We start from the raw sequence: 21,247 nt of genomic DNA, 5'->3' as shown, positions 1-21,247 counted from the left end.
ACCTGCCTGCAGGACGCAAGGTTCAAATGGCTCTGAGCACTACGGGACTTAACTTCTGAGGTCATCAGTCGCCTAGAACTTAGAACTAAGTAAACCTAACTAACCTAAGGACATCAGACACATCCATGCCCGAGGCAGGATTCGAACCTGCGACCGTAGCAACCGCGCGGTTCCGGACTGAAGCGCCTAAAACCGCTCGGCCACAAAGGGACGGCACTATTTGTATGATTGTACTCATTTATTTTTCATAGTTTCTCTTGTTGAGTGGGATCCTGTTTAATGCATGTAACATATGTCTAAGACATGGCGCGCGCGCGCGCGCGCGCGCGATAGAGCACGGACGCGCGCGCGCGCGCGCGAAAGAGCACAGACGCACGCGCGCGCGCGCGCGCGCGAAAGAGCACAGACGCACGCGCGCGCGCGCGCGCGCGAAAGAGCACAGACGCGCGCGCGCGCGCGCGAAAGAGCACAGACGCGCGCGCGCGCGCGCGCGCGCGCGCGAAAGAGCACAGACGCGCGCGCGCGCGCGCGCGCGCGCGCGCGAAAGAGCACAGACGCACGCGCGCGCGCGCGCGAAAGAGCACAGACGCGCGCGCGCGCGCGCGCGCGAAAGAGCACAGACGCGCGCGCGCGCGCGCGAAAGAGCACAGACGCGCGCGCGCGCGCGCGAAAGAGCACAGACGCGCGCGCGCGCGCGCGAAAGAGCACAGACGCGCGCGCGCGCGCGCGAAAGAGCACAGACGCGCGCGCGCGCGCGCGAAAGAGCACAGACGCGCGCGCGCGCGCGCGAAAGAGCACAGACGCGCGCGCGCGCGCGCGCGAAAGAGCACAGACGCGCGCGCGCGCGCGCGCGAAAGAGCACAGACGCGCGCGCGCGCGCGCGCGAAAGAGCACAGACGCGCGCGCGCGCGCGCGCGAAAGAGCACAGACGCGCGCGCGCGCGCGCGCGAAAGAGCACAGACGCGCGCGCGCGCGCGCGCGAAAGAGCACAGACGCGCGCGCGCGCGCGCGCGAAAGAGCACAGACGCGCGCGCGCGCGCGCGAAAGAGCACAGACGCGCGCGCGCGCGCGCGAAAGAGCACAGACGCGCGCGCGCGCGCGCGAAAGAGCACAGACGCGCGCGCGCGCGCGCGAAAGAGCACAGACGCGCGCGCGCGCGCGCGCGAAAGAGCACAGACGCGCGCGCGCGCGCGCGCGAAAGAGCACAGACGCGCGCGCGCGCGCGCGCGAAAGAGCACAGACGCGCGCGCGCGCGCGCGCGAAAGAGCACAGACGCGCGCGCGCGCGCGCGAAAGAGCACAGACGCGCGCGCGCGCGCGCGAAAGAGCACAGACGCGCGCGCGCGCGCGCGAAAGAGCACAGACGCGCGCGCGCGCGCGCGAAAGAGCACAGGCGCGCGCGCGCGCGCGCGAAAGAGCACAGACGCGCGCGCGCGCGCGCGAAAGAGCACAGACGCGCGCGCGCGCGCGCGCGAAAGAGCACAGACGCGCGCGCGCGCGCGCGCGCGAAAGAGCACAGACGCGCGCGCGCGCGCGCGCGAAAGAGCACAGACGCGCGCGCGCGCGCGCGCGAAAGAGCACAGACGCGCGCGCGCGCGCGCGCGAAAGAGCACAGACGCGCGCGCGCGCGCGCGCGAAAGAGCACAGACGCGCGCGCGCGCGCGCGCGAAAGAGCACAGACGCGCGCGCGCGCGCGCGCGAAAGAGCACAGACGCGCGCGCGCGCGCGCGCGAAAGAGCACAGACGCGCGCGCGCGCGCGCGAAAGAGCACAGACGCGCGCGCGCGCGCGCGAAAGAGCACAGACGCGCGCGCGCGCGCGCGAAAGAGCACAGACGCGCGCGCGCGCGCGCGAAAGAGCACAGACGCGCGCGCGCGCGCGCGCGAAAGAGCACAGACGCGCGCGCGCGCGCGCGCGAAAGAGCACAGACGCGCGCGCGCGCGCGCGCGAAAGAGCACAGACGCGCGCGCGCGCGCGCGCGAAAGAGCACAGACGCGCGCGCGCGCGCGCGAAAGAGCACAGACGCGCGCGCGCGAAAGAGCACAGACGCGCGCGCGCGAAAGAGCACAGACGCGCGCGCGCGAAAGAGCACAGACGCGCGCGCGCGAAAGAGCACAGACGCGCGCGCGCGAAAGAGCACAGACGCGCGCGCGCGAAAGAGCACAGACGCGCGCGCGCGAAAGAGCACAGACGCGCGCGCGCGAAAGAGCACAGACGCGCGCGCGCGAAAGAGCACAGACACTCCAAACATTTACACTAGAAAGTTGGCAATAACATCCGACAGTCGCAACACAAATCAAAACATTGCATCAAAACAAGTGTTCAGTTCCTAGTGCTGTGAAATGTGGAAAGAAAGCAGGTGGCAATTGTAAGAAGAGGAACGACACAAGAAATGGAAAAAACGTAATATGTGGAAAATCGTCCACGCAACTTCTAAGTAGAATTGAAATATTACTACATCATAGCAAAAACCAACAACCAGAATTGTTTGTGGCCTATGGTATATTGCCCCAGAATGTAAACCAAATAGTTAAAAGTATGTACATATTCCAGGCCACTGAAGATGCCTTCCAGAGAATAAAGGCGAAACGCGTACGGCACGAAAATGTTTCGATCAGACGGTCAAAAAAAAAAAAAAAAAAAAAAAAAAAAAAAAAAAAAAAAAAAAAAAAAAAACCCGTAATATGACAAATGACAAATGTCATCTCGAAGATTTCGATGGGTTGAAGTTCCTGATCGAAATGTGAGAGAAAAACTCTGCAAAAATGGATTGCGAGCGAAGACTTCAAGGAACAAGCCTTATCTGAACAAAATGCAGAGATATACATGTGTGCAATGGCGATTAGCACGAAGGGAATGGACACAAGCAGACTGGGCTGGAGTCATTTGGATTGACGAGCCTAAGATCTGTATCTTTGGAAGTGATGAAGTTCGTTCGTCGTCGACCAGGAAAAGACTTGTTGCCTCAGTGCACCACTAGCACTATGAAGCATCGCATCAGGTGTGGGGCTGCATGGCCTAACATTACCGCAAAAAGTACCAACACGAAGTCTTAGTGTTGAAGTTCCTGTTCTTCATCGGTGATTTGTTTGAAGGTAACAGCGTTCAGTGCATCTTTCAGCGAGACAGTGCGCTATGTCATACCGCGAAAATCAATAATAAATGCTCCGACGACCAAATTAGAGTGCTGTCTTGGCCTGGCAACAGACCTGCCCCAACCCAGCTGAAAATTTGTTGTCATGGCTTAAAGTCATTCTTTGACGATGGAATTCCAGTAACAAGAGGGAGCTCCTAGAGGCCATCGTTAATTGGTGGTTCAGAGCAATGAAATCAGATCTTCACATTTTGGGGACTCGATGCTGCGCAGACTCGGTGGAGTGATTAAATCAGAAGGATATACCACAAAATACCAAGAAATATTGCAATAACGTTTGTGCCACATAATTTGTAATTTTCTGGAATTAATGGCATATGAGTATTTTTTCGATTTTTTTAAAATGTTTAATTAAATTTCTATATTTGTACTTCAAATTTTCTAATGGTTGATATTAAGGCACGTTTCCTGGAGTTTTATTGTATACTTCAACGGAAACAAACTCCTGAATTCACTTTTCAACGACTCTTTACAAGTTGTCCAGAATTAATGCCACTAATATACTTATGGAATGAAGATGTTAGTTTCACTGTGTTATTGAAGGAATAGTTAAGCTTCGAACAGGCAGGATAAAGAAAACCTTAACGCTGCTCTTTTTTGTCATCAGTACTCTGGTTTGATGCAGCCCTACGCGGACGTCCACTTCACCTCTGAGCAGCATTTGCACCGTACTTCATTCTTCTTTCTTTCCCTTAGTGTTAATCCTCTGCTGTACGGGATACGGTTTTTCACGTTTTGACAAATTCTGTTTTACTACTCAGCTTTGTGGACGGATGCTCTTCCTGACGTCACAGTCGTCAAGATAACGTAAGGCAGGGAAGTTGGGTGCGCCCTGTGTCAGAGAACCGTGGAAACTTTGCTGTGAGTGTTATCGTATTTTAAATGTTTGCGCATCGCATTCTCTGAGGTGAAAGTTGGGGACTATCCCAGCATTGGCATAAACGAGCGTGATAAACCGCCTAAAAACCTAACTCAGGATGGCTAATGTACTAAGCCGCGGTTGCTAATCCACCACACACATTCGATTAGAGTCCGACTCCCCCCTCGCAAGCTTGCGTGCTGCGCGTTACACTTTACGAGCAGGCAGTACTTGCACCTAACCTCATCACTTATTTGTTAAATATGTTCCAATCTCTGGCTCCCCTACAGTTTCTTTTTCCTGCATATCACTCAGCTACAATGGAAGTTATTCTTCGATGACTTATGACATGTCCTATCATCCTGTCTCTTCTTTTAATCAGTAATTTCCGTATGTGCCTTTCCTCGTCCAGTTTGTAGAAGGCCCGCTTATTTCTTTTAAGTCTCCTTCGTTTTCACTTGTGGAACGGCAATGAAATTAATTTAGGTTAGGTCTTAGCGTTCCGTCGACGATAAGGTCATTAGAGACTGAGCCCAAGTTTGGACAAGGGAACAACGGGAAGGAAGAAGACTGTACCCATTCCAAACCATCCTTACATTTGCACCTACGCAATTTAGGGAAAGCCTAAAATTGGATGGGGAGCGGGAATCTGAACCCTTCCGAACTCCGGTGGCATACCTATGCGACCCCTCGCTCTGGGAAAGTTCTACAGGAAACGAAGGAAGAACGTCGAGTCACTCTGTGTAAACACAGAATGTGAGGAAGGTGAAATATGGATGGATGGATGGATGGGTAAGAGTCTTTGAACACTTTGTCCGACCGACTCGGATGTGAAGAAAAAGCAATTATGTTTTACGTGCATTCGTAATGGAGTCGCTCCTAAAAAGAATTTCTGCCTTCCGTACCCGTGTGTATGGCGGACCGCGCACACCAGTGCTTGCCTACACGGTCTCTTCTTGGCGACGTAACAGGTTTCTAGAGCCTCCCACAACCGTTGGACCGAGTGCATCCTTCCAAATCCACCCGCATAACACACGCCTGGCCCACTCCCACACACACACACAGGCGACCGGCGGTAGCGGTCGGATGACGTGATTTCCGAAACGACGGCCTTAACGAAGACGAATGGTAGCCGCTACAAGCTACCTCTCCGGGAACGAAAAATGGTTTCTTAATGATGAAATATAATCTCCCGTATAGCGACTGCAGAGGCGGTGAGGGCGGCTGCTGCTCCTGCTGCTTGCTAGCTAGCTAGCCGGCCCGGCGGAAGTTGCTCTGCCGGCGCATTGCTATGCATTGCATAGCGCCGACACACACACACACACACACACACACACACACACACACACAAACACACACGGCCGTGGCGGGGGCCCGCTGACTCCACCATCACGACACCTCACGCAGACACACGCTCTCACGCACGGCACGCTACGTGTGACAAATAACCGCTACGTGACGACCGCAGACACTTGTCAAGTGAGCGATCATTGCGATATATGCTGGCAGCCAAGTCCTCTTCGCCAAATAAATTAATAGCATTACTTGAAAGGCAGTAACCAGCCGGTTTTATACCGCTTTATTTACACCAAGGTAAACACATAACTTAGCTGTGTGTAATGTCTTCTTTGTCTTATCACATCTGCTTTACATCTCATTCTACTGAAATAATCTCTCTCGTTTCCGACAGCAATCAAACATTAACAAGTGTCATCTTTGAGAAACCAACTGAGACACACTGTAGAAGCAACAAGTTTAAAATCTTTGATCCTACAATAATTTCAAGTCACACATACTTACACTGGTCAGTCAAAACATTATGACCACCGACCTACTATCGATATAAATCCGTCCAGACGATAGCAGTGGCACCTGCCGAGGAATCTCTGCTAGACACACGCAAGGCGTACAGGGTTATTACAAATGATTGAAGCGATTTCACAGCTCTACAATAACTTTATTATTTCAGATATTTTCAAAATGCTTTGCACACACATACAAAAACTCAAAAAGTTTTTTTAGGCATTCACAAATGTTCGATATGTGCCCCTTTAGTGATTCGGCAGACATCAAGCCGATAATCAAGTTCCTCCCATACTCGGCCTAGCATGTCCCCATCAATGAGTTCGAAAGCATCGTTGATGCGAGCTCGCATTTCTGGCACGTTTCTTGGTAGAGGAGGTTTAAACACTGAATCTTTCACATAACCCCACAGAAAGAAATCGCATGGGGTTAAGTCGGGAGAGCGTGGAGGCCATGACAAGAATTGCTGATCATGATCTCCACCACGACCGATCCACCGGTTTTCCAATCTCCTGTTTAAGAAATGCCGAATATCATGATGGAAGTGCGGTGGAGCACCATCCTATGGTACGTTTAGCTCCCTGCTTGCTTTATTCGTCGACTTCCGCGAGCTACGCGTGAAACTTGCCCGCACGCGTTCAACCGTTTCTTCGCTCACTGCAGGCCGACCCGTTGATTTCCCCTTACAGAGGCATCCAGAAGCTTTAAACTGCGCATACCATAGCCGAATGGAGTTAGCAGTTGGTGGATCTTTGTTGAACTTCGTCCTGAAGTGTCGTTGCACTGTTATGACTGACTGATGTGAGTGCATTTCAAGCACGACTTACGCTTTCTCGGCTCCTGTCGCCATTTTGTCTCACTGCGCTCTCGAGCGTTCTGGTGGCAGAAACCTGAAGTGCGGCTTCAGCCGAACAAAACTTTATGAGTTTTTCTACGTATCTGTAGTGTGTCGTGACCATATGTCAATGAATGTAGCTACAGTGAATTTATTAAATCGCTTCAATCATTTGTAATAGCCCTGTATATGGTATCAGTGAGCGTGCTGTCCGTGTATCGAATGGGGAAGGCGTACGATTTATCTGAGTTTGATAGAGGGCAGTTTGTGATGGTCCGGAGGCTCGGCACGAGCATTACGGAAACTGAACGAGTTGTCGGGTGTCCGAGGAGTGTTCTGGTGAGTATCTTCAACGCGTGGCGAAACCATGTCCACACGTCGTGCGCTTGGACGGCCACCCTTTATTATAGACGTCGGACGTCGTAGGCTGGGCAGACTCCTGAAACAGGACAGGCGGTGAACTGTGTCGGAACTATTGCCGGACTTTAATGCAGGGCAAAGCACAAGTGTGTGTGTGAACACACAGTGACCGAACACTCCCAACGATGGGCATCTGCAGCTGGCGACTCGTGCATGTGCCGAAGTTAACACCACGGCATCGGCTACTACGACAAAAATGAAAAATGAGCGCGTGACCATCGGCACTGGCTGCAGTGGCAGAGCGATGCATGGTCTGATGAATCCCGATATCTTCATCATGCTGATGGGAGGGCGCGAATCCGTCCTCTTACAGGGGAACAACTCACTAACTCCTGTACTGCGGGGCGGAAACAAGCTGGCGGCGGCTCCATAAAGCCGCGTACACACTGAGACTGAAACATGTTTTCAAAACATGTTTCCGGTAGTTTGATGTGGACGCCATTTGGAAACATGTTTCGAAACATGTTTGGAAACACAGAAACATCTATCCACAGCAGTGTCGGTATAGATCAAAGGAAACAATCTTTCCGGCTAGCTACCACTTGTCACCGCTGCATGGCGCTAGCGTATGTGTGCGTGTGTCGTCAACTTTTAACGATGTTTTTCATTTACTTACCTTTACATAATCCTTCAGTACTTCCACCAGAGCTCCACATACTTCGGGTACTATTTTAGATATTGCTTGTTTCGAAATGCGAAATAAATACGCAAGGCTCTGAAATGAATCTCCTGTTGCCAGGAAACGAAGAGTAACTGCAAGCCTTTGGTTGACTGAAATAGCTTTCCTGAAATTCGTGTCTTTTTTTGAAACAAATGGTGATATCATATTTGGCAGATATTCAAAATCGGTAGGTGAGATCCGAGTGAAGTTGCGGAAGCCAGAGCCGTCTTCCATACTCAGCTCACATAGCAGGTTATTTCCGCCAGTTCTTCTATAGAATGTTTTTCTCCACCAACGACGAGGACGCCTTTCATTTTGTTTGTGTAAACCTTCTAGCATTAATAATGCAGCTCCACATATCATTATTGTTTCTTCGACACCAGACATAACGCAGCAGCAGACGATACGAACACAATAACACAAGGGGCACTGCAGACGGCGTGAACACACGAGAAATGTTTGCCGCCAGTGTGGACGGAAACAGAGACCAGAAACAAAGTCTGAAACATTTGCGAAACATCGCAGAAAACAATGTTTCCAGCAGAAACATGTTTCCAGTGGCAGTGTGTACGCGGCTTTACGCTCTGAGGAAAATTCGCGTGGACATCCATGGGTGGACTACAGCTCGTGCAAGGCACCGGTGGCCAAAGCGTATCGTACGCTGATTGCAGATCATGTACACCCCTTCATGACGATCATGGTTCCCGATGGCAGCGGAATTTTTCCAACAAGATAATGCGCCATTTCACAAGCCCAGGAGCTTGATAGAGTGGCTCGAGGAATACTGTGACGAGTTCCAATTGATAACTGGCCCTCCAACTCACCAGATCTGGACCCGATCCAACACATCTGGGCTGTGATTGAACGTGGTGTCAGAGCTCATCACCTCCTGGCTGGAATTTGCGAAAATTAGTTGATGTGGTGCCAATTCCCTGCAGCGAACTACCAAAGCCCCATTACTTGCATGCACGACGAGTCGCCGCTGTTAACTGTGCCACGGGTTGACGTACCAACTGTGAGGTAGGTGGTCGTAATGCTATTGCTGATCAGTGTATCTTTTTTACCTGACGATGACGTAACAGCCGAAAAACGCTTTTCAAAATAAATGTCATCGAATATTAAACCAACCTCGTGCGTTTTTTATTCATAATAATAAAATATTCAAAAAACCGGAGAGAGAGTTTATGCAACTGTTAAGTCACTTACGAACGATATCAGTAGGCTTTGTAGGGAAGCTAAACTAAATTTCTGCAACAATAAGTAAAGAAATCCTAAAGGAAATCGTTGTCACAAGCACGTATTCAGTACAAAAAAGTCTAACTATCCACGAAATTAACCAGTCAACGTTAATAAGACAGCAAATGGAGTTCTACTGTTGAATGCAGAGAAGAGGACGGTTAGGTGGGGTATACGACGGCATCTACAAAGGGGAGGAAACTGTCTGGTGACGTGAAAAAAAGATATATTGATTTGGAAGACGTACGTGTTGTAGTATTAGAGTAAGAGTTTGACAGAATTCTAAAATACTCGCTATTAACAAGATGGTTGGGGTAGGGTAACATTCCTTCGAAATTTCTAAAATTAACCAGATGTTTGAGTACAGAATGTGAGAGACTGGTGACATAACTTTTAGAACAATGACATGCTATGCGATAAACCTCACGTTTGTTTTAGTATAATCGAAAAGGACTTTCTTTTTATTATGCGTCCATTTCGATGGTTCGAAAACAAATGCGCAGTTTGTTGCACAACATGGGTTTATAAACTGCACTCTGTCGATCTGAAGATGACGTTAGTCCTGTCGAAACTAGTAACCTACTGCAAGTATACACGACCAAGGCAATACACTTCCCATCAGATCCTTTCTTGGCGTTTCCATCACCTCTTTCGAATTGTAATTTAAAACACTGGCATTTTTGTTTTTATAACCTCTGTTTTTCTACTGTTGAATTAACGTTTCGCTGTACAAAGGTCACATTCGCAACTTTTTCACACATCATTTTGAGTGGTGTTCCGTCGGAGGCAGCGACAGGAATTTTGATAATCAGCGCTGCTGTCTAGCCAGGCGCAGCATCGCGCTTGTATTTAGCCCTTCACATAGTTACACAGCAGACGGCTCGGCAAACAAATACAAAGAAAATCCCCTGAACCAATTTGTGCACTGATCGCTCGCGCAGAATTAATATTTAAGCTGTAAAAGCCGTTTTATGTGCTGCACACAGTCGATTAATTTGCCCGCCGCAACACGGGATCCGCTTTAATCCAGTTATGACGCTAACACAAAATAACAATTTCCGCCTTTAAAAATTTCACGTTATCTTCCAAATGATCAAACAAAACGCACTGAAAATTTCTGCTTTCCTCTACTGAGTGGAATATTAACTGTACATTTAGTACCATTAACACTACGCAGTGCGTTTTTCCCTTTTTCTTTTTTCCACCGTCACATATGGGAAATACGTAACGAAGTGAACTGAATTTCGGCGTGTGAAGAAATAATATTTCCGTGTTTTAGGCCTATTCCCAAAAAGGATTTTTTTTCTCTTGCGTTGTATTTCCACCGGCGGACAGCACCGTCAGAAGTTTCGAACTTCAGATAAACCTAAGTGAAGGGAATGAGATTTTCACTCTGCAGCGGAGTGTGCGCTGATATGAAACTTCCTGGCAGATTAAAACTGTGTGCCCGACCGAGACTCTAACTCGGGACCTAGGAGACGAGGTACTGGCAGAAGTAAAGCTGTGAGTACCGGGCGTGAGTCGTGCTTCGGTAGCTCAGTTGGTAGAGCACTTGCCCGCGAAAGGCAAAGGTCCCGAGTTCGAGTCTCGGTCGGGCACACAGTTTTAATCTGCCAGGAAGTTTCATATCAGCGCACACTCCGCTGCAGAGTGAAAATCTCATTCTGGAAACATCCCCCAGGCTGTGGCTAAGCCATGTCTCCGCAATATCCTTTCTTTCAGGAGTGCTAGTTCTGCAAGGTTCGCAGAAGAGCTTCTGTAAAGTTTGGAAGGTAGGAGACGAGGTACTGGCAGAAGTAAAGCTGTGAGTACCGGGCGTGAGTCGTGCTTCGGTAGCTCAGTTGGTAGAGCACTTGCCCGCGAAAGGCAAAGGTCCCGAGTTCGAGTCTCGGTCGGGCACACAGTTTTAATCTGCCAGGAAGTTTCTAAGTGAAGGGAGTTTGACGCAGCAGTGAAGAAAAATAACAAGGCAATTCCGTCTTCAGTATTGCTCCCTACATGACGTATACACAGATTGCGAACTGATTCACAAGTCATTTCAAAAGAAATTGTGTAAATGATTTAGGAAATATGGAATTAAGTAACTATCTGCAACGACCTAAATGACACCTACTCTATTAAGGTGGTGACGCTGAAATGTTGATGCAAGTATTGATGTTTATTACAAAATAAACTTTATGGAAGTGTGTGCTAAAGAGTCCCTGGAAGTCGCCTGCAGTAGTGTCGAGCTATGCTGCCTGTATAGCGGTACACAACTGCGAAAGTGTTGCCGGTGCAGGACTTCGTGCACGAACTGAAGTTCAAAAATGGTTCAAATGGCTCTGAGCAATGTGGGACTTAACATCTGAGGTCATCAGTCCCCTAGAACTTACAACTACTTAAACCTAACTAACCTAAGGACATCACACACAACCATGCCCGAGGCAGAATTCGAACCTGCGACCGTAGCAGTCCCGCGGTTCCGAACTGCAGCCCCTAGAACCGCACAGCCACCGCAGCCGGCTACGAACTGAAGCCTCGGTTATGTCCCATAAATGTTAGATGGAATTATTGTTGGGCGATCTTGATGGCAAAATCATTCGCTCTAATGTCCAGAACGTTCTGACACGGCACACTGTTGTCCTTAAAATTCCATCGTTTTGGAAGATGAAGTCCATGAATGGCTCAAATGGTTTGCAAGTAGCCGAATATAGCCATTTCCAGTCAATAGTCCAGAACAGCCCACAACTTTATGGAGCCACCATCCGCTTGCATAGCTACACTAATCCTACGATCAGCTCTTACAGACTTAAATCGGGACTCATCAGGTCGTCTAGCGTCCAACCGATATGGTTAAGAGCACAGTAGAGGCGCTGCAGCGGATTTCGCGGTGTCGTCTGCTTTCATAGTCCACTAAAGCCAAATTTCGGCGCACTGTCCTAACGGATACGGTCGTCGTACGTCCCACATATGTTTCTGCGATTACTTCAAGCAGTGTTGCTTGTCTGTTAGCACTGACTACGCTAACGCCGCTGCTCTCGGTCCTTAAGTGAAGGCCGTCAGCCACTGCTTTGTCTGTGGTAAGAGGTAATGCCTGAAATTTGTTTCTCGGTATAATGTTGATACTGAGGATCTCAGAATATTTAATTCTCTAACGATTTCCAAAATGGAATGTCCCCAGCGTCTAGCTCCAACTACCATTCTGAGTTCAAAGTCTGTTCACCTGAGTACAAATGACAGCACCGCCAATGCGCTCCCCTTACATACCTTGTGTACGCGATAGTACTGCCATCTGCATACGAGGATATCGCTATCCCATGACGTTTGCCACCTCAGTGAAAACATGATATTTTGAAAATTTCTTCAACCATTACCTACAGAGCACACAATCTTTCAATGCCGCTTCTTTTACTCCTTAGGGAAAGACACTAAAATGTATCAAGACAATAGTTCTTTCGTCTTTTTCCCTACTCGTACACCAGCTATGTCAAGACACTTAGTTCAAACCGTGCACAGCTATCCAGATTTACATTTTTCATAGTTTCCCTTCATCAGCCGATACAAATGCCAAGGGAAGGTTCCTTTGAGAAAGACATAGCTGACTTTCTTTTCAGTTCCTTCCTCACTCTGTTTGTGCTCTCTTTCTGATGAACTAATTGTAGATCCTAATATTCCTTTTACACAAATATGATAAAATCTGACAGACGACTAAACTGAAATATCGATTATTATGATGGCTGGTGATCGTGTTGATGTCTATGAGGTACTGTAATGAAAATCATTCTTCTCAGAGGATAACGAGTAGAATCTGTCAGCTTACTACTCGTTTGTTATTGTTGCTTATAAACTATGACGTGCTAGAGAGATAATCATTGTGGAACCAAGCGCAAACCATTGTGAAACCAAGTCCAAACCATTGAGGAAGCGATCAGCATTGTTTGGGAGTGCTTTGATATTAGAAACCATGTGTGTCTTTAGTGGCTCTTTACAAATTTATGTTGTGGTTCGATTCCACTTTTTTTGTGAAAACCTAAAGAGTAGTGGAGATGCGTCTGATACAAGTTATGTAAGGTCTTTCTTATGTATAGAAATGGTGAACAAAACCACTTCTCTTGTGTTCATATGGCGTTGGTGACGTGATAACTTATACCACATTTTCTTCTAATTTCGTGACTTCTTTCTTGTGTAGCAGCGTCTCTAGAAATTCCAGGAAGAAGCGAATCAGACCGAAATATCTGGGGCTGTACACCTTTGGAAGCTGCCAGAGTAGAAGTGAGTTGCATCAGTAAACGGTAGCTGGGACGCACGTGATGTGCTGGAAGGGTAACAACGGTCGCTTTGTCCTCTGGCCTCGAGTGTTCCTTTTGCTCCCAGCGCCTTATCGCAGTACTTCGCTCCCCTTCCGCCGGTACGTTTAGCGTAACCAAAGGCTAATAGAACAACATTCCGTCCCTGGGGCCGTATGTTTGTGATAGCGTCACGCAACGGCCAGCTTATCGAATGCTCGTAGCGGTCCACAGACGTATCCTGTTCCACCTCACGACCTAACACGAGCCACATGGCCGTCACCATCTGGTGACCTCTGTTCGACACGAGAGCCCGCTGTCCCTTAGGCAACAGCGCCATGTTGTACACTTCTATTCCGTAAGCTACTTTATGGTGAGTGACGTAGCGTACTCTGTGTGTGTCTATCACACCCTCCCCCCCCCCCCCCCCGAACCCCACACCACCTTTCCTGTTCAAGTATCGAATGCTCCGGGAGCAGAACTTAATGACGGGCTTGGATCGTGCTAATTTAATCTTCTTAGCCTTTTAGGAGATAAACGTAGGAGGAAGAAAAATATTGGTTGATTCTTCTAGGTAAGTACGCTCTCGAAATTTTAACACTAAACCACACCGTGTTGCGCGACGCCTTTCTTGTAGCCTCTGCCACTGTAGTTACATGAGCATCTCTTTGACGCTTTTACGCTTACTTATTCAACCTGTCGAATGGTTCAAATGGCTCTGAGCACTATGGGACTTAAAATCTGAGGTCATCAGTCCCCTAGAACTTAGAACTACTTCAACCTAACTAACCCAAGGACATCACACACTTCCATGCCCGAGGCACGATTCGAACCTGCGACCGAAGCGGGCGCGCGGTTCCAGACTGAAGCGCCTAGAGCCGCTCAGCCACATCAGCCGGCTCTGTCGAAAGGAATTTCCTATTTTTGCTGCATTGGGGCGCTGAAGTAAATCAATAACAACAAAAAGATTTGTGCCGCACCGGAATTCGAACTCACATTTTCCGATTTACGCCAGCGGGCGACTTAACCGCTTTGGCTATCCAAGGACATGTCCCGTCCGACCAAAATCTCCAAATGGCGCACGCTGCAGAGTAATGTCCCTGTCTATTGTTATTTGCAGCAGACGGTAGATGTGCTCGGATAACCGATATCGTTAAGGCGACCGTTTGACTAAAGCGAGAAAGACGGGTTCGAATCTACATCTACATAATCCGCAAGCCACCGTACGGCGCATGGCGGAGGATACCTTGTACCTACTAGTCATTTCCTTTCCTGTACCACTCGCAAATTCCGCGAGAGAAAAACTACTATCTATATGCATCCGTATGAGTCCTAATTTCTCGTGGCTCATCTTCGTGCTCCTTACGTGCCTTGTATGTTGACGGCAGCACTATCGTTCTGCTATCAGCTTCAAATGCTGGTTCTCTAAATTTTTCTCAATGTACCTCGAAAAGAACGTTACCTTCCCCTCCAAGGATCCCCATTTGAGTTCCCGAAGCATGTCCATAACACTTACGTGTAGTTCGAACCTACCGATAACAAATCTAGCAGCCCGCCTCTGAATTGCTTCGATGCCTTTCTTCAATCCGACGCGGTACGGATCCCGAACAGTCGAGCAGTACTCAAGAATAGGTCGCACCAGCGTCCTATATGTGCTCTCCTTTGCAGGTGAACCGCGCTTTCCTAAAATTCTCCCAATAAGCTGAAGTTTAAGTTCGCCTTCCTTGCGACAGTTCTCACATACTGGTTCCATCCCACATCGCTTTGCAACGTTACGCACAGATATTTAAAGGACGTAACTGTCTCAAACAGGACACTAGTAATACTGTATCCGTACATTACAGGTTTCATCTTCCTACTCATACGCCGTAAGTTAAAATTCTCTACATTTAGAGCTAGCTGCCATTCATCGCACCACCTGGAAAATTTGGCTCAGTCGTCTTACCTTTCTACAGTCACTTAACTTCGACACCTTACCGTACACCACAGCATCATCAGCAAACAACCGCAGACTGCTGCCCGCCCTTACTGCCAAATCATTTATGTATATAGATGAACAACAGCGGTCCTATCGCACTTCCCTGGGGCATGTCCGAAAGAACAGACATCATACCTATATAAAATTGAACCAGTGACGAAACGCGTCGCTCTTCTTTGTATGTCCTTTACTTACTCTTTCCATTCAAGATTGTGTACTTTCCAGACTGACGAGAAATATTCCCTTGGCTCCAGAATGAATTTTCAGTATTCAGCGAAGTGTGAGCGGTGTGAAACTTCCTGGCAGATTAAAACTGTGACGCGGACCGCGACTCTAAACTGGGACCTTCCTTTCCTCCAAGAGTGCTAGTTCCGCAAGGTAAGCAGGAAAACTGCAAGGTAAGCAGGAGAACTGAAATGTGTGGAAGGTAGGAGATGAAGTACTGGGAGCAGTAAATATGTGAGGACGAGTCGTGAGCCCTGACCGCGGAAGGTAAAGATATCACATTTGGCTGCCTGTCAGGCACACAGTTTTAATGTACCAAGAAGTGTCATAAACCGTTGGCATTCGTGTCGGGCGTCTACATTGTTGCACCAAGACATCATGTAGGGTGTACGGAGATCGACGGAGTTTCGTCTGCTGTTGTTCAGCTGACCACTCCGCGCAGCGTGAATAACTCTGTGCTCGCTTGAAGTTATTTCTACATCTATCGATGACTCAATTCGACGTAACACACTGCGTCCTACCTACTAAGAAATCCTAACCACTAAGTAGACCTCCCTACTGAGAAAGTTCGTTTAATATCCACTTTGATATTAGTTTTGATAACAAACCTTTCTGTGGAACGGAGTCAAATGCTGTTTGGAAGTCAAGAGGTGATTCATCTACCTGATTCCCTTGATCTAGGATATCTATGAGAAAAATGCGAGTTGGATTTTGGGTAACCGATGTTTTCGGAATCCATAGTGTTTGGCATAGAGGAAGTCGGTCTACATTATGTCTGACACTAAGGTTATCTTTCTTGAAAATTCTATATACATTGGCAAGAATTCAGTCGGGTCTTGGAACCTTCTTTAATTTGGGCATTATCAGCTGTTTGTCAACACCACTGAGACTAGTGTATATATCACCCATCTTTGGAGTGGTACGAAAATTAAACCGCGGTCGTACTCCTGTATCTTCCTTTGCAAATGAACATTTGAAAAGTGGTTTCAGCACTTATAATTTTGCAGACATCCAGTTCGGAAATTTCAGATTTATTGCTGTTTCCGTGGGTCAGTTAAGGAGAATGCTGGGATAGTTCCTCCAATAAAGGTACAGCCTATTTGTTTTGTCTTTGAGGAAGTGCTCACTGTCCAATGACCTCGACGTCGTACGTGGTGTGTGTGTGTGTGTGTGTGTGTGTGTGTGTGTGTGTGTGTGTGTGTGTGTGTGTGTGTGTGTGTGTGTGTGCGCGCGCGCGCATTTATTGCGCGTTTCTGCGTTAATGCCAAATACCCGTAGATAGAACCAATTATGTCGTTTTCTATGCGTAATCGCAAAATTATCCTGGATTACTGTAGCGAATTACAGTACGCTGAATTTCCGACCTGGAAAGTTCTACTAGGTTTGGCGCCATCCATCCTGCTCTGACCTCATTACGAGGCTGATTTTCTTAACCCTGGATGAGAGAATAGCAACTTTCTCGATAACCTCGATATGCAGTTGTAACGGGCCTTTCGCCATGGACATACCATGATTTGTGCATATCAGTTGCGATACGATTCAATGTCACCCACACAGGAAACTGACTGACTGACTGACGGCGACGAACATCAGGTGCTCGATCGATGTCAATGTCAAACACTCGTGACTGGGTTTTATCCATCTCCTGCAGGTCACAGGCTGCTTCATTCAATAAATCGTAGGTCAACTTGCGCAATTTATTTTCATTGCTGTGTGTTATTTTTCGCTTAGACGTGTGCGCAGCGGACTCTTACTTGACGGGTTTAAGCCGCTTAACACCTCCGAAGTGAGATTTATTTTCGCGTCCGCCGTTCCGCCAATCACAGCGACGGAAAATAAAAACAGCTCGTGGCGGAGCTTCCGCGGCGCGCCGGTTTCGCAAGTAATCGCCGCTAACGAGTAATCGCGTTATGGAACTAAGGGAGCGGGTGCGGCGAACCGTGAATTCCGAAAGAATCACCCGAGCGTTCAACGCAAAAGCTGGCGAGCGTTTGGCAAGTGATTAAAGTTCTTCCTTTCTCTCTTCCGCCGAGAAATTTCTACCGCCTAATGCGACCCCGTATTTTTCTCGGGAGGGAGGCGGGTTTCTTCCACAGACACGTCAGAAACAAGAATCGGCCGGGGACACCGCGAACGCAGCGCTTCGTCTTCTAGAAGAGGGCGAAGCGGGTGGCGTTTTTGTCGGGCAGACGAGGCGCATTCGGATTGGCTGCCCGCGGGCGCATCCCCGGCCACTTTCCCCACTTAGCATCTTCAGAGCTTCCTGTCTGATCCAATACTTCCTACTGCCGTAATATCCGGCACGACTCTGCGAAAATATTGCTCGCGGCAGAGGCGCTGCCTCACTTTTCTTCCTCTGCGAACTCCTCGATTACAGTTTTGTTTTCCCGAAGTCGAAGCGCCATTATTAATCTACTCTGATTTTTTTCTGGGCTGTTGCTTTGCTTTTACGCAGACATCGAGTAAGGCTGATGTATGCTGCGTGGAATCATCGGCTAACGCCGTCATTCGAACCTTTCAGTTAAGGATTTCTGCATATAAAGCAATCACAGCTAGTAATCTTACTGCAGGTGTTTAGGCAAAGTAACAAAGATATAGGTGAACAAAGCCAAGAGCGATGAAGAGTTGTAGAAGTGAGTTTCGCAATTTCGTTACTCGAGTGTGTAAATAATGCCTCGGAATTTGTACGTGAAACCTCAAAAATTTTCAAATAAAACAAACTTTATTAACAATCTACAGTTTCATTCTTTACACATTTACTTGTCAACGTAGTCATCCTAGCGCCGAACATAGTTCTCCTAACGAGAAACCAGTTTGTTCATATCGTCACTGTAGAACGTTTGACTCTGTTGACTGAGCAACAACTTCACCTCTGCTTGCATCGCGTGATCACTATCAAAGTGAAGCACTCTAAAGTGTTCCCTAAGTTTTGGAAACAGATGAAAATCGGATGGCGCCAAGTCGTATGCAAGATGATCGATGAGAGTGAATCAAAGGCGCCGCAGTGTTGCAGCGCTCGTGTGTGGTCTGCCATTGTGAAGCTAAAGAAGAGGGTGTTACATGGCAGGAAGGGGAGGGGGCGGCGGGACTGAGTTCGAAAGTCGATTACAACACACGGTTTCTCACGCACCGACATAATTACGTTACACACAGATATGTTACACTCTACAATTCGGAGCCCTCTGGCGGCAAAGGGCAGTACATATGTGGATAAGAGGAATGTAGGTTTAGAATGTTAAGTGCGTTTGTTTTATTAAAAAAACACACTTAGAGTTTCCAGATAAAAATACGGATGCATTACTTTTTTAGCAAGCCCTCGCAGAATCCAGTTGATTTACAAAATAGCAAGCGGAACGATAGTAGTTCCTAAGGAACAAACTTACACAAAATGAACCGAAACAGACAGAAATCACAACCAAATTTGCGATGAAATATTTTGACAACCACCTGTACTGCTATCAAACAGTAACTTATAAATGACACGTAAAAATTCTACGACCGCGGAAAACAACTGAATGGAAGGGAATTATTCTTTATTTGTTGTGTATTATTTCTCAAAAAAAAAAAAAAAAAAAAAAAACGGGTTTCAAGTGGAGGCTCCCCATCGTGTCCTGTTCTGTCTTCCTTCATCTATTCGTATGTTTGTCCATTTCTAATGTCGTAGATCACTTCATTGCTCTGTCTAGCTCTGCCTATCACTCCTCCCACTTTTCTGTCTGTAACGTTGTTACAGACAATTTCTACGTAATTTATGTCCCAGCCTAGATTTCTTCCTCTTTCTGATCGCTTCCAGTAATCTTCTTTCTTCCCTTATTTTCTTCATTACTTCATTCTGAAGTGTGTCAGTCCACTTCACCTTAAGCATTTTTCTACCTTGCCACTAATCCACATTATCTGCAATTCTTCTTCCTTTTTTAACTGTCCATTAACACTGCCCTCCAGACGAAACGTTTAGCAAATCTTTTCCTCAACCTCACTGGATTTCTTGCAGGTGTTAGTAGCTGCTTCACCCTTTCAAATGTTGTCTTTCCCATATCCCCCTCATTTTTCTGTGCAGCTTCCATTCCATGACAGTGTACGTCTCAGCTATAGACAGAACATTACTTGTTCTATCTTTCTTTCGTCTCTGAAGGAGGAATATGCGTTGTGGGAAAATAAGAGAACAGAAAATTGTAAGCATCGTGATAAGCGGCATGATGATGATCTTCCCCAAATGACGACTCATTTCGTCTTCCTTAGAGGGAAGATCAGGTGGATTTTCCGCAGTCTTCTGCTCAAAGTACCTCTGTAAGAACCATCGCGTCTTTGGGATGAAGTGCTGCCTCGGCTGTACGCCAGGGAGACCCGTTTGAAAAGCCGATGACAGTTATGGAAGCCAATCCAGTCTTTGGTGAATCAGAAGATAGCGAAAAGCCTTACTCGAAGGCTGGAATAATAGCAAATTTAAGCCCTTCATTTTTGTATGAGATATCCATCTGTCTGATTGATCTCGTGGACGTTGTGCTTTATTTACCAATAATTTATGTTTCAAATAGTCCACTGAGCTTTCTACGGTTGAGGCGTAGGTTTTCCCAGGCCGTTGTTGTCTTCAATGAAATGTTTCCGGTTACCAGGTGTAGAAGTATGAAACCGGAATTTCCCTATAGATGGTGCTAGACGTCGGTGTAGGGCCCGTGAGACGGCGTCTGCAGCGCCATCTGCTTCCTGTAACGGCTGACGACGAAGGCCAACACACAGTAACGCAAGTTCCATACATCGGTATCTGTTTCAAACCAGTAAACATGTCGAGTTTTGTGCCTACGAACTACGATTCGGACAGCATTAGTTTTCTGTTATCATTTGAAGAAGATGCTGCAGAATCGCATCGAATGCTTGTCGAAGCTTTCGGCGAACATGCTCTTGGGAAAACACGGCGTTTTGAGTGGTTAAAAAATTCAGAAGTGGTGATTTTGACGTCAGAAACGACGAGCGCTGGAAACCACTGAAAAAGTTCGAGACAACGAATTGCAAGCCTTAGTGGATGAGGAGGATACTCAAACTCAACAGTAACTCGCGGAACAATCGAAGGTGACGTAGAAAGTCGTTTCTCTTCTATTGAAAGCTATGGGGATGGTGCAGGAAGTGGGAAAATGGGTTCCGCATGAACTGAATGAAAGACAGCAAGCAAATCGAAGAATCACTTGTGAAATGCTGCTCACCAGATACAAAAGAAAGTCTTTCTCCATCGAATAGTGAAAGGTGAAAAATGGATATATTTTGAAACATGGATATATTTTAAGAACCCTAAGCGTCTTAAATCATGAGTGAATCCAGGTAAATCATCGACATTCAATGCAAGACCAAATCCCTTTGGAAAGAAGACAATGCTTTGTGTTTCGTGGGAGCAGAAGGGTGTCGTCTGCTATGGCGTGCTAAAACCTGGTGAAAACGTTAACGCTGATCGCTACCAACAGCAAATGATCGATTTAAATCGAGTATTATGTGAAAAACGACCGGAATATGGAAAAAGACAACACAAAGTCACACTGCTCCGTGATAACGTCTCACCACACACACCAAAATGGGTCAGGGAAACGATCGAGACGCTCAGTTGGGAAATACTACGTCATGTGGCTTATTCCTCAGACTTGGCTCCATCCGATTATCATCTGTTTGCATCATTGGGCCTAGCTCTCTCTCAACAACGATTCAGTTCGTATGAAAATGTACGAAAATGGCTCGCTGACCGGTTCTCTTCAAAAGAACCTTTTTTTTAGGTGGCATTCATAGCCTGCCGGACAGGTGGGAGAAATGTATAAATAGCAATGGAGATT

General features: G+C 47.7%; 1 protein-coding gene across 1 annotated transcript in view; it reads left to right on the top strand.

The window, feature by feature from the left end:
- The first annotated feature begins 292 nt into the window (after positions 1 to 292).
- LOC126155304 (testis-specific H1 histone-like) overlaps positions 293 to 21,247 on the top strand; it is a 44,054-nt gene continuing 23,099 nt past the window's right edge. Inside the window, exon 1 of the mRNA XM_049916219.1 lies at positions 293 to 2,214. Within this exon, the coding sequence (XP_049772176.1) occupies positions 293 to 2,214 (1,922 nt within the window). The remainder of the gene's footprint in view (positions 2,215 to 21,247) is intronic.

The sequence above is a fragment of the Schistocerca cancellata genome, chromosome 2, assembly GCF_023864275.1.
Source record: "Schistocerca cancellata isolate TAMUIC-IGC-003103 chromosome 2, iqSchCanc2.1, whole genome shotgun sequence".
In the NCBI taxonomy this organism is placed as follows: Eukaryota; Metazoa; Arthropoda; class Insecta; order Orthoptera; family Acrididae; genus Schistocerca; species Schistocerca cancellata.
Note: the sequence above shows the minus strand (reverse complement) of the source record. Positions and strands in the feature narration are given on the sequence as shown.